At 41.1% G+C, this 13,468-nt stretch overlaps 2 protein-coding genes across 3 annotated transcripts; both read right to left on the reverse strand.

Moving 5' to 3' along the window:
- Positions 1 to 1,213: 1,213 nt before the first annotated feature.
- LOC137195751 (coiled-coil domain-containing 92B-like) lies at positions 1,214 to 5,248 on the reverse strand. 2 transcript variants are annotated; one of them, XM_067608344.1, is made up of 4 exons: positions 4,886 to 5,248; positions 4,396 to 4,559; positions 4,221 to 4,268; positions 1,214 to 2,438 (listed from the first exon to the last, which is right to left on the reverse strand). In XM_067608344.1, exons 2-4 carry the CDS (start codon positions 4,523 to 4,525, stop codon positions 1,705 to 1,707), a joined length of 912 nt encoding a protein of 303 aa, XP_067464445.1. In that variant the 5' UTR covers positions 4,526 to 4,559; positions 4,886 to 5,248; the 3' UTR covers positions 1,214 to 1,704. The 2 variants fall into 2 exon arrangements, with proteins under 2 accessions (XP_067464445.1, XP_067464444.1); XM_067608343.1 differs by having other exon boundaries at positions 4,396 to 4,544; positions 4,886 to 5,241.
- Positions 5,249 to 7,327: 2,079 nt separating this feature from the next.
- On the reverse strand, positions 7,328 to 13,410 carry LOC137195753 (F-box only protein 40-like). The gene is made up of 9 exons (XM_067608345.1): positions 13,014 to 13,410; positions 12,375 to 12,411; positions 11,632 to 12,199; positions 10,893 to 11,416; positions 10,168 to 10,347; positions 9,207 to 9,448; positions 8,853 to 8,984; positions 7,976 to 8,312; positions 7,328 to 7,857 (listed from the first exon to the last, which is right to left on the reverse strand). The coding sequence occupies exons 2-9, from the start codon at positions 12,375 to 12,377 to the stop codon at positions 7,645 to 7,647; spliced, it is 2,199 nt and encodes a 732-aa protein (XP_067464446.1). The 5' UTR covers positions 12,378 to 12,411; positions 13,014 to 13,410; the 3' UTR covers positions 7,328 to 7,644.
- Between the last annotated feature and the right edge of the window lie 58 nt (positions 13,411 to 13,468).

The raw sequence follows: 13,468 nt of genomic DNA on the forward strand, positions 1-13,468 counted from the left end.
TCTGCATCATTCAGAGGTAGAACTATGGCTTGTTGCAAATAAATCCATATTACAATGCAGATGGACAGTATGACTGTGAGTCATCACAATCTTCCTCGTTGCCTCCTCTGAACCCCTCCAGGTATTTGTTACTGTATGACAATGCAAGTATTAATATGCTACAGTGAAAAACAGTGAAAAACAATCTAAATTTCTCCCTATCTGAACTGGAAGCTGGCAAATCATTTCTTTCATAGTCACTTCATCCACGTAGTATATAAATACATGAATGATACTTTAAAGTCTCCATGTGTAGAATTTTAGTTTTTATTACTTTGGCACCTTAAGCAATGAACACAGATCTGTCCATATTTTAATCCCAGTCAACCTTTGGTTGTACTGCCACCCAGTGCTCGGATTGGACATGAACACTTATAGACAGCACACTGTTGTAGCCACGAAAATTGTTCCAGATCCAGAAGTGGGCTGTGACCCACTCTGGCAGGGTTATGCTAACATTTAATACTGGTGAATGTTTATGTTATACACAAATTTAGGGCTGATTATTGTCTTGATGAATGAAAATTAAATCAAATCAAAATGTCAGAAAATAGTGAAAAATCCCTAAAACACAAGACGAAAGTAAAGTTTGCGAACGTCATGTTTTGTTCAACCAACACTGAATATATGTGGGTTTTGCCAAATATATTCACTTTACAGTGATGTGATATAAAACGGGAAAGCAGCAAATCTTCACATTTAACAGGCTGAAACCAGAGAATGTCAAGTGTTTTGGCTGAAATAATGGCTTAAAAAGGATCAAAATAGTCGACTGACTCATCAATAAAATGTTTCAGCTCAGTACAATTTGAGAAATAATTGCAGAAACATACAAATTTAGGTTATGATGCAACACTAGTTGAGAGCCACTGGTTGTTATGTCTTTGTAGCAGTCATGTGGCAATAACAAAAAGGCCTTTTTCACAGCAGACATTTTGACATGTTACAGCAGGAAAAGCACAGGTGTCAATAATAAAATTAATGATGGCTAAACTCCATTAATTTGCTTCAGTTTCAGGGTTCTGATATCTTTGTGCACAGTGACTCACTGTGACCTTAATGTTATTAGTAACACTTGTGCTTTTCCTTCTGCGACAAGTCAAAACATCTGCTGTGAAAAAGGCCCATCATGCATTTTTTTAGGCATTGAAAACAGACAACATGACATCAGAAATACTGTTTTGCCATTATTAGGCACATTGCATGAATTTAATAAAGTGCAAATCATACAAAATGTCCCTAAGCCTTCTATATAGTGACTCTCTGAACCTGGAATACAGCTGGTGCAGTGAAAAAAGCAGGTTGCCACTTTGAACGGTGTTCACAGACCCAGAGGCAAGGCTACTAATTACAGGCAAAAGCCGTGATCGACAGTGTTAAAATCAAAAGGCATCCATATGAAACAGCTCCCCTTATTCACTCTCTCATTTCTTCACATTTTCTAAGTACATGTTGTACCATAAATGTGACAAATTCAATCAATACGTCTATGTGTAGCTTTGAGGTTAACATCACACGCTCTTGTGCAACTATGTCTAAATATCAAACTCACTTCCTGAAATCTACAGACAATCACGAGGTTACATCTCTCTCATCTCGACTTTTTTCTAGAATAACTGCATCAGGTGTCGACTGCTGGAAGACAACGTCGCCTCTCCGCCTCCGTCACAGAGCGGTTTCTCCTTCTCCTGCTCCCATGTCCACCCTCCTGTGCACCCTGCTGTCCTCTATATCCTCCCACTCGTCCATCGTCCCCTCTCCTGCCTCCTGCGTTCTGATTGGCCGGTTCCAGCGAAGGAGGCGGTACCTGAGTGGCACCAAGAAGAGGGCGGGGTCAGGCATGGGGTGTGGCCTCTGCGGTGATGTCACTCTCTCCTGCGGGACGCAAGCTCTGACTCTCTCCTCCCTCACGCTGACACGCCTCCTGAGTCTCACATCCGGTTGGCTGGGAGAGGCTGGAGGAGGCGGGGATAGAAGCCAGTCAGAGCTTTCGCCTTCCTCGTCTTCGTCGTCCTCATCTTCATCCTCCTCCTCCTCCTCTTCCTCTTCCTCTCCTCCTTCTTCCTCCTTTCCGCTGTCTTCCTCCTTCCTCTCTGCAGTGCAGTCTGTGCTCTGCCGTTGTTTGAACAGTTTCAAGCGTGCGGTGTGGAGCTCGTGGCAGAGGGTCGAGGTGGTGAGGTTTTGGCGTTGCAGCTCACGACTCAGCAGCGTGATCTTGTGGCTGCGGCGTTTCAGCTCCTCCAGGAAATGTCGCTCCTCTTCCCTGAGGCTCCTGCCAAGTGCTGATGCTCGTGCACGGCCGGCACGCAGCTCCCCACGCGCTGCGACCATCATGCACTGCTGGTCCTGCAGGAGACGCTCTGCAGCCTCACAACGTGCTGCCAGCTCTGCTTCCTCCTCTGAGACACACACAAAGAAACACAGTATGGATAAGAGTATAAATGCACATACACATTTAGTTTCTATGGATACTCCTGCCTATAAGAAAATACTGTAGGTGATAAGGAGGTCACTGTATTCCTCCTCAGGGTTTCATACTTGTCTGTTTTTCTCTCTGCTTCATGTCTCTTTCATTTCATGTTCTGGATCAGTCCCGCTCATATTACATTTCGTACATTTTTCTTTTCACGGTGCGTTTCTGTGCTCCACCATTTGCTTTATTACTGTCCGGATAAATAAATAATACACATATATACAGCAATTTAACTTTTCTATGATTCAAAGCTCATTCTGTAAATGTAAATGTTAGTGACTTAATGTAACTTCTAAAATGAAGGCTTCATTTATAGCAATCTTTTTTGCTTTTATCAAGGACTTGCTGGACTAAAGCACTTGACAGACATGGATGAAACAACGCAGCTTGCAATACATGCAAGTCAGAACAAAAATATGCAGTACCAAATAAATGTGCAATGTTATACTGCTGCTGTGCTGCTTTGAGTTGCATTATCATCTGACTTTTCATTGTATGTTGTTGCATTTTCACATACTGCAAGAGGGTTAAGATACTAAATCACAAATCTATGTCTTACAGCAAACACAGACGATATTGTCACCATGTTTTGTCCTGTTACACACAACTACAGAATCTATTTTCCCAAATTTAAAGATCCCTTCCAGACATGTTTTAAGACATAAAAATACTCTGCTTGGACTAATATTATGTGTCCGATATGTTTTTTTTCAACACAAATATCTCATGAAAATCCTTAAAATTACATCTTCTCCCTGATTAAAAATCCATAATCTTTGAATATGCATATATTTTTTAATCAAGTTCAACTGCTGGACACAAGATGTCTCCTACTTCACTGTTAAGTCTATTCTCAGTGTTTGTGCACTGAATGATTCAAGTTTCCACATCACACATGTTTAAGTTTCATACTGGACCACGATTGGCTCCAAAATAGTTGTGATTTCACAAATCATGCTCGTAGGTCCACTCATAAACTCTTTCCCCTAGACTCAGATGAAGGTGAAAACAGTCTTCTAGTGTCAAACTCTGCACATACATCTTTCTGCACAGTGAAGTTCAGACATCAAACTGAAGAAATAAAAGCAACTGCATGGAGCTCAATTTTGATCATTTTTATGTAAGGTTTACTTTAATGTACTTTACCTGAAGTTTACTTTACTTAAAGTATTTTACTTACTTTAATGGTAGGGATGCCAGCTGTGACTGAATTAATGTAAATTATATCAGAAACGGTGAATTGCATGATGACATTTACAAAGAAATGTCACATCCAATACTCGATCACTTCATAAAGTCAGAATTAGTGCTGATCTGGCATATCAGACCATAAATAAATATAATAACTATTATGTTAAAAGCTCAAATGAAACCTTTTATTGCTAAAATGATTAAAGTTCCTGAATTTTTGTGGAAAAACCATCAAGATGCAATTATTATTCAAAGTAGAGTATTTTATATACATCTGAAAACATGTCTGGAGGGGATTTTTAAATATAATTATGAATCATGTTTATACTGATGGGAATGTATCAAACGGTTTATCTCGGATGACTTATGACTGAAATAATGGTCATCACAGTATCCTCTTCTATTTGAAGTCCTTGTGAATCTCCAGTCCTACTCTGCTCCATAATTATGATAAAAACTTTCAGCATTTCTCACAAATCTCTTTCCTCCTTGTCAGCAAGGAGTTATGGTGTCTCACCTGCTGTGGTTCTGTAAGGAAACCTGGAGTCCAGCTCACAGCTCAGCTCTGCAGACAAGAGGAGTAGAAGCACAGCAGACAGACAGGGAAAGGATAAGACAGGGTGACACACAGTCAGGTGGTTAAGAGAAATATTATTAAGAGATGAAGAGCGGCAGGTCACAGGTAGACTGACCATGACAGCGCCTTTTCAGGTGTGTGATCTCCAGCTTCAGACCGGTCAGCAAGGCCAGGTGCTCCTGCTTCAGGAAGGTGATGCCTCTCTCCACACTGGCCACCTGCTGCTCCAGCCTCCCCGCATCCATGGCTGAATCCCCTCACAACCTGCACACACAGATGCTGGTAGATGAAGTACAGCTGTTTACATTACAGAAGTGTCCCCAATTAAATCATTAATGTAGAATGTAGAGATGAAGCATATAGATTTGCTCATTAGTAATATTATATTCTCTTTTACTGTGATATCACACCACTAATACACCATGCACTACTTATTCTGAAACATTCAAGAGGTTTTTTAAGTAATCCACTTATATGCTTATTTGCAGGACGTCTACTCTCGCTTATTCATTTTGGTTTTCGCGTATAAAAGCCTGCAGATCTCTGCACCGTAGTGCTGAGTGTCTTCCTGTAACTGTGCAACCACCACTCTGGCCGTGGCCTACCGTGCTACTGAAGCGGTATCCTGCTCGAAACGTCTCTCATGGATCCTGATATCGCCCTGGTTATCTCTGTCCTTGCTGCAGCAGAAATGAAGCATACAACAGACGCGTGCACAGCGTCCAGTCTGCAAAACGACACGTTTACTCGCTCTCTGATGCTCTCAGGTGAGCTGCTTCACTGATGCAGCGCTGGCTGACGTTTTTCTTGGTGTGGACGAATCCTGCTGCAGTCACAGTCGAGATAACCTCCTCATAACCTTCTGATGGTACGTGCAGTACGGTGGCACCGCTGTATTCACAACAAAGCAGCCCGGTATGGAGGGTGATTAGTGCCACAGCGCAGCAGGGGGAGGAGGAGCTTCACATTCCGAATTATGGTACCAGCTATTGAAAATAACAAATATGATTTAAAAAAACAATGTCCTTGGACGATAGCAAGCTTATGTCTTCCACTTCTGGACTGAAATAGGTCCTCAATGTTTTTGTAAAGCATGCATTCAACAATTTGTTAGGAAATTATCATTACAGCTTACAATAGTAAGGTGTTCAAAATTAATTTAAGACTACAGACAAACTGACAACCACTGAACATCTCGCTTCTCATTGCGCTGCAATGATGTGAAAGCGTACAGGGTGTGGTCAGTACACTGTGACATCACAGTTGGGTGTGGTTACAGGTGAAAAAGAGCCCACTTCAGACCACAGCCATCAGCGATGCTGGATCAGAGACACAACAGACCTGAAACTCTCAACCAGAGGGCTGTGAGACACTGATTTTAAGTTACTCTTTAACAAATCTAGGAGTAATTGATGAATGTATGAGAATATTGGGGTAATCACGATAAAGAGGACATTATTTTTTCTTCGCTCTGACCACATAATCTATTGATTGTCAGTCATTGGCCAACTGTTTGTTTCTGGCCAAAAACCACAGAGTCCAGTGGTCAAAGCGTGCCAAAACATCACTTTAAGTTGTAAACACAGCTTGTTTATCACAGAGTGAGAGAGAAGACTGATACTTTGCTGTTACTCTGTTCAGCTCACAAACACAGATTTGCTTAATATCAAGATCAGTTTTTCTGTGCATGCTGTCACGCTTTTGTATTGTAATGTATGACAGCATAATGACACCCTTGGTCATTATGTGTTTTATACACTGGAATTTTTCCACATTAATCTGCTGATCTGTCATTTTCTCAAAAGTCTTGGTATCCTCCAAAATGAGGGCGTATGTTCTGTTATATCGTTTTAAAATGGGAGTCACATTAAGCCACTCTTTAACTTCAACTTCAACGTTATTATTATCCCGAAGGAAATTTGGTCTACGGCAGGCATCAGACACATCACGTTACACAGAGACATATAAACAATGACAATAACAAGCATAATAAATAAAAATCCTGGAATAAATCATCAGCTCAAGTAAAAACAAAGACACTCCTACCAGAGAACCAGAGATTGAAAAACCAAAGATGGCAACAGTACGAGATCTAGTAATATACACTGCAAGTGCAAAATAAATTTAAAAATCAAGTCAGGGGAAATTAGCCTAACAAATTAAACCTGTCAGTAACAACAGGGAACTCTGGCACGCCGTGTCCTTGTTTTAGGCATGCTGAAGCGGTGGCCAGAGGGCCAAAGTTGATGATCAGGACAGTTAAGAATAGTTTGGGCTTTATTGATAGTGCGCTTATTGTAAATGTCCTGGAGCTGGACTTGCTGCACCCTGATCACCTTACTGGCCACTTTAACAAGCTTTACCAGCCTATTTTTTACTGGACAGGGTGAGTCGACCAAACCAGGCCACAAAGCAAAAGGTACAAACAGATTCAATAAAACACTAATAAAACAGAGTCATTAAAACATTACACACTTTAAACAAATTCATCCTCCTTAAAAAAACACAAGCGCTGCTGGATGGTAGTGTGATTAATACTGCCAGGCTGTGACTTTTAGAAAATCAACAATCATGTCTTTAGTTTTTGACACATTTAGGTAAGAATCATTGCACCAAGCTATAAAATCATCAACCACAGGAAGACTAACTATGGCTAACATGCCTATTTTCATAATTACTTCTGCAGTCATTTGTATACAAGATAAAAAGCAATGGTGAGAGAACTGTATATGGGTGTATGTACAGTATGTGCAGTATGTCTGGCCATGAGATTGTATTCAGTGCAGTATTCATTTGAACTCAGTTCACCCACTGTTGATTTGAGGCAAACAGTACGTCTTTGTGATGTAAATGTAAATTATATCAAACTGATTTAAGTCATATAAGAATAGTATCTCTTAAAAGTCTTTAATTGTTCATTTCTTTGCCACTACGTACTATGTGGATGACTGACGACTCTACACAAACATAACATGACTGGTTTTATTTTCATCAGACTGCTGTTCTTCTCTTCACTATTGAGACACAAGATGATCTGGAGATGCAGGTGAAGAGACAAAATGTTTATATGCTTCAGCATCATCATAATAAACCTTTTTTTTTTTTTACAATGAAGAAATCTTGCAGCAAATGAATAAAAGATTAATACATAGGGCATTATTTTCATTTTTTAAAAATACATGTTAATCAACAATCAACAAGTATGAAAAACAACAAATACTGCACAAGTTCAGGTTGATTTATTGTGTTTTGAAATACTGGTTATAATACATCATCCCTAGCAGTGTAATCTGGGCATCAGTGTAAATTGAACACAATAAATGCTTTTAAAGTATGCATACAAGGTAGAATTAAATGGATTTTTTCACTTTTGCTTTCTGCTTGTTGTGAAATGGTTGACCAGACTCGGTCTCCCCTGGCTGCTCTCCTGTTTCTCACTTAAGCTCAGGAGGGGAAAAGGTTTGCTGAGCAGACAGGTCTCGTAGTAAGGACAGACTTTTAGATGAGCAGATATAGGAGGGATGTCTTCCATTTGCCATGAATCCACTGAAGAGAAGAGGTGACTGAACTCCCATACCTAAAGAGAAGCAGGAGTCAGGAGGAGAGAAAAGGAAAAATCACAGCTAGTAGTGGATTCATAGTTAAACAATACTAAAATAATGGATGGATTGGATTATTTTGTAGGTATAGCTCACTGGTTTGGCCTTCCACTTGGTTCCTCCATGTGAGTAGGTCTTCCTCTCCCATTGGAGGGTGACCATCCCCCTCTCCTGCAGCAGCGTGGAGCACACCTCCCTCATGAGCCGGGACACCAGAGCCAGCTGGGACAGGGACAGACTGTCCAGGAAACTGGCCATGTGGCACAGCACCTCATAGGGCAGCGAGCTCAGAGCGTCCTCCCCTCCTCCTCCTGCCCGACTTCCTCTCCTCCTCTGGGTGTCGGAGGTGTCCGTTGAGCTCCCGGACGGCTGTGAGTCATTATCTAGTGAGGATACGTGGGTCGGACGTAAGTTGAAACTCCTCAGCTGCTGACTGTAGGAAAAAAAAAACATTCATTAAAGCAAGTCGAGGTGCAAAATGAGTTTGTTAACTAAAATTGTTTTTTATCTGACTTTAAGATTGTGTTTGGTCTAGAATTAAAAGTTTAGCTTTATTTTTCTTAACTGTGTTGTTAAGTGTGAGCAGCAACAACATCTTTATCAGAGCAACATACAGGTCGCTTAATTATTTAAACATTTTATTAGTTTCCATGTTTGTGTCAGTCCTCATCTTTATTTATTTTAATCTTTAATTTGAAGGAAGATACATTTATTAATTTATTTAAATTCAAAAGTAAACATCTAATCTAAATCAAACATCAATCAAGATTTCATGGCGTTTTCTGGGATTTGATGAATTGTGTTTTAAAATGAAGGTTGTTATTGTATAAATCATAGTCGCTGTTGAACTGATATTGTCGTCTGCAGATCATGCAGAATATCTACTTAGAATTTAAAGCTGTGAAAATATTAAAAGGCAAATGGTCAGACCCAAATATTCTGAACTGAACTGATGAATTTAAGATGTGCTCACTTGTAGGTGACGGTGGCTTTATGTGTGGAGGGCTTGAACCTCCTCTGGCTGTAGGTGCATCCCAGGTATGCCAGGGGGCATCTCTGCTCGAACCATCCACTCAGACACGTCTGAATGTCGCTGTGGACGTTCCTGAATCACAGCAAGCGCAGTTTACCAGCACAATTACACATCTACATTTTTTCCATTAATATTAATCCTTTGAGATACTTCAGTGACTTCTAGATACAGCATATACTTACAGAGGTTTTGATATTATTACCTTTGTGATATTAAGACACGCTGTTTTAAAAAGCAATATGATTCAAACTACAAACTCAGTCAAACAGACACATTAGTGTAATTCACAGACACCTGAAATGTGTGGCGAACTCCCTGCGTTGGAAGGTGTGACCACAGAGGAAGGTAAAAACACTGCTGGCTCTGTGGTGTCTGCTGTTCACGCTCTGGGCCTGCAGCTGCAGATGAAGCTTCAGCGGTCTGTCCACCATCACGTCTGCGAGGGTCGACTTCCCTTTAAATGGTGCCGAGTGGAACAAGTGCGTTTGTGTTCCCAAGTCAACATACAGCCCGTCGGATGCTTTTGACTCACTGATCTGCATGAAAACCAATCGATCATGGTACCTGATTAGTTGTAGTTAAAGCATTTTTTAGCCCATTTACAGTCAAAAATCATGTATACTTTAAACACTTTCAAAAGCATTTCATAGTGTTTTAAACTTCTAAGTTTTTTCCTACATGTTAAAGTATGGCAACACTTATAAGGTACACAAAATACCTTAAAGGGAATGTGCACTGATCTTACATATCAAAGTATGTTTACAGGTCTTGGGGAATATTACTACATATGTGAAAAAAGTTTTAAAGCCTTTTGTGGCTGCAAGGGGAGCCGCGTGAAATTTGATTGCTTGAGGCTACATTAGCCACTACTAGAATATTCTCAGTTGCATTGTGGGTAATATAGGTGCCAGGTTTTAACAAGGAAGAGGATTAAAAAAGACAATATCTCTGGTACTCTGTTCTAACTGTCCTTTGTGACTCAGACAATGTTTAGAAGTGCAATGCTTAATTGTGGAAGTATTCTTTTGATATCCACATTCACATCATTATCGCATCATAGCTGTTTATTCTGAATACTTATTAGTGATTCATCAACTATCAGGTTGTTCCTGATTTGTTCCATAATGACTACTCAGCATTTTGTGAAGTGTTACCAAAAGTATTGAGTACATTCAGTACATGGAGCCACTTTCATCATCCTCACATGGTGGTTTATATATTTCTATTTATACTGTCATTAAGATATTTGACTGACCTTGTGACCCTTGACCTCCTTCTCAGCGTATCCCAGCAGGGTGGCTGCTGCTTCATCAGTGAACCAGTCTTCTTCACTGACTCCGAGGTCTGACGTGTCCACACTGCGAGCCTCAGTTGGAGTAGTTGCAGCTGTGTTGTACAGATGAACCCGCCGCCTGTAGTGATAGCTGTCAGGGACCTTATAGGACACAAAAGATGAGACAAGCACACAGAAATAACTGAACTGATAAACTGCATATCAGAGACAACTAACAAGTTAAGAGTCACAACCAGACACAAAAAACTGAATGCTGTTGAGAGGATGGAGCACTTCTGAGCTGCAGTAGTGTTCACTTCCTGTTGGTGGGCAAGTGCCCAACATCAGATTTAATTTCAAACAAAAAGGGGTTTAAAATTTTTGTTACTGCCCACTGTGGGATTAAAGGCAGGAAAATGCTCAAAACAAACTAGTTTGTAGAGATAAAAGTATGAATAGTGACAGAAATCATTATTGTTGAGAATGAAAAAGGGGCACTATGGAGAGAAATTCAAATGCTGCCTAATCTCTCATCTTCGAACACCTGACCAATCACACGTGCAGTGGGCCTGAATATCTGATTGTTGGCTCTGCAAAGTTAAGGCATCAGTATGCATCAAGTGATGGACTGACAAGCACATCAATGGCTTAAAAGGTTGATGAAAAAAGTTCTATTTTACTGTAAAAAAGTGGTGTGAAATCATCACCTTGAAAGAGCGCAGGGTCTGAACTGGGATCGGCTCCAGGCTGCCGTAAACAAAATCTTTCTCTCTTGGTGTGCAGGCCTCCATTTGCCCAAAGGCGAGCAGCATGCGCCCGTGATGCACCACATACATGTTGTACTCCTGCGGGGTGAGCTCCTGTCCCAGACGCTCCAGCACCCCTTCCTGCCACGGGGCCTGTCCGGTCTTACTTGTGTCCGGCGGAGGGCAGTTTTTCTCTGCAGCAGCCTGATCTTTCTCTCCTCTGTGCTCTGCACTTGTGTTGTTCATCCCACTGCTTTGCCTTTCATCCTTCTTTGAATCTCTCTCACTCTGGGACTTCCCCTTCTCACCTGGTTTCACCTTCTGTTTGGGGTTCTTTTGGTTTGCCTCAGCGACAGCACAGCCGCCCTTCTCCATGTTGAACATCATCTCACACAGGTTGTATTTCTCTTTGATGAGGCTTAAATCTGGCTTCACATTGTTCTGAACAGTCTCTTCGTCAACATCAGTCTCACACACACTGTTTTCTGCAGAAATAGATGTATGAAGGGTTTCATTTCATTTTCATTTCTTCTCCACATTTTCCTATTAAAACTCTTTAAAAATCAGTGTTTTGCAGTTAAAGATCTCCAGATGACATGACTGCTCACTCTAACAGTTATTCACATTGGACTTTACTTTATTACCAGGCCTCATTTTGTTTTAAAAAGTCATTTTGGACAGAAGCAGCCCGATGACTCACCTTCATTGGTGTTTTTGTCTGGGACACCATTAACAAATCCTCCCATTGCTGTCTCCTCTTTCTTCTCTTCCCTTGTTTCCTCCTCCACTTCTTCTGTTTGCATCAGCTCTGGGTAGAGGGGCTTCATTTTCAGGCGGGCGTAGAGGTCTGACTGATCGACCAGGGCCATAGCAAGATCCAGGGCCTCCTCTTGTCCCTCATTTTCCTTCAGCACATTCTCCTGCAGGGCCTTGTAGCTGTGTGGGTCTGTATCATCAGTCGGCCAGCGGAGCCAATCCATGGAGCAGCACACCACGCTGGCCGGACACACCTGGAGGTGAGCTGCCCGTGAGGAGCGGGTCAGGTGGACCGGGCAGCCGTATTCAGCATTGAGGCAGGGCACCCTGACGTTGGGGCAGAGCAGCAGGTGATCCTCCTCTTTGCACAGGTGGAAGACAGCTCCACAGAGCAGGCGGCAGGGGACGACCGAACAGCACACAGAGACCTCCACCCGAGCCCTGCAGCGCCGGCTGTAGCAGGAGTCACAGTGGACATGTTGTCGCACCCTGGGGGCTCGAGAACGATGACTCTGATTGGATGAGAAATAAACAGAGAGGAGCCAACTAGAATGAATGAATGAGGAGAACGATGGAGATTCATGACACTGAATAACCCATTTCTGTAAGAAATAGAGTTTGAATGTGGCACATTAAGACTGTATAATACCCTTTTTTGGAATTGTATTTGGAAAGTTTGTGACTCACCATATCTACAGGACTTTCTATCAGAAGTTTTGTAATCCTGCAAGAAAAATACAAAATAATATAAACTTTAATCTGTATCATTAGCCCCAAATAGTGAACCACATTCCCAACCCTTAACCCTGAAAACAAAACAATACTATGATCCATCATTATATATATAGATAGATAGATATAATATATCTATATATATTATATATATCTACAGATAACAACCAGGTCACCCATAGAGGGATTTTCAGAAGCTTAGTGACAGTGGTAAAATTATCCACTAATTCACAAGGAAAAGATTTGAAAATCAGGCCACACAACAAATCAACAAGAAATTTAAAAATAAGTTATGTGAAACATTCCTGGTGCAGCATATTTTATCCTTCACACACTAAACATAGAATAAGTTTTACTTGGCTCCAGAGCAATCATTTTTGAGGATCTGATATTCAAAGTAAATTGTAAACTATGGGCCTATATTGCAATGTTGTTCAGTTCCTGTATCCTGTGGCACGGTAAATCAGCTTAAATCAAGACAGACGAGCACAAAAAATCACCTGAAATACTAAACAACATCATCACTTGTGTCTTTTTGTAAATTAAGATAAACAATTTCAACACGTTCACAGTGGGAACAAACCAGGGTCTTACCGATGTGCCACGGCAGGCGTGTTGCTTCCTCTCTTCAGTCTTATAACATTGCTTTCAGTCCCTGAACTTTTCAACTGGCAGGTTAAAATTAGCCAAGCAGCACCAAGCAAGTTCAGCAGGAGAAGTAACTCCCCCCTCAGTCTGCAGCAGCGGATTCAAGCCACAGCAACCAAACTTTAAGTACCTTTTATCTCTTTACTGTGGGGCTCAATGACTGCATCTGAGTAAATGACAAACTGTTTTCAGTGCAGAATAAATTTACAGAATAATCGTCTTTTAGAATAACTGCAACAAAATACATACCAACAGTGATTTGATCATATTCAAATCTCCACTAGAGGACACTGTTTGGACATTAGATAAGACTCATTGCAGGCAATTGCAGACTCAAAATGAGTCTGCAATTGTCTCAACAGTATGACTGAGGGAGGAAGGTGAGAGAGATTTCCTTTCTG

Source organism: Thunnus thynnus, chromosome 13, assembly GCF_963924715.1.
Source record: "Thunnus thynnus chromosome 13, fThuThy2.1, whole genome shotgun sequence".
Lineage (NCBI taxonomy): Eukaryota > Metazoa > Chordata > Actinopteri > Scombriformes > Scombridae > Thunnus > Thunnus thynnus.

Bases quoted from the DNA above. Each gene is read 5' to 3' on its own strand.
- LOC137195751 (XM_067608344.1), bottom strand. From the start codon at position 4,525: ATGGATGCGGGGAGGCTGGAGCAGCAGGTGGCCAGTGTGGAGAGAGGC. The intron at 4,269-4,395 runs GTCAGTCTACCT...TCTTGTCTGCAG, and splicing joins CCTGAAAAGGCGCTGTCATG to AGCTGAGCTGTGAGCTGGAC. The intron at 2,439-4,220 runs GTGAGACACCAT...TGTGTGTCTCAG, and splicing joins TCCTTACAGAACCACAGCAG to AGGAGGAAGCAGAGCTGGCA.
- LOC137195753 (XM_067608345.1), bottom strand. The intron at 11,417-11,631 runs GTGAGTCATCGG...CTATTTCTGCAG, and splicing joins AGACAAAAACACCAATGAAG to AAAACAGTGTGTGTGAGACT. The intron at 8,985-9,206 runs GTGTCTGTGAAT...GCTGTGATTCAG, and splicing joins GAGTTCGCCACACATTTCAG to GAACGTCCACAGCGACATTC.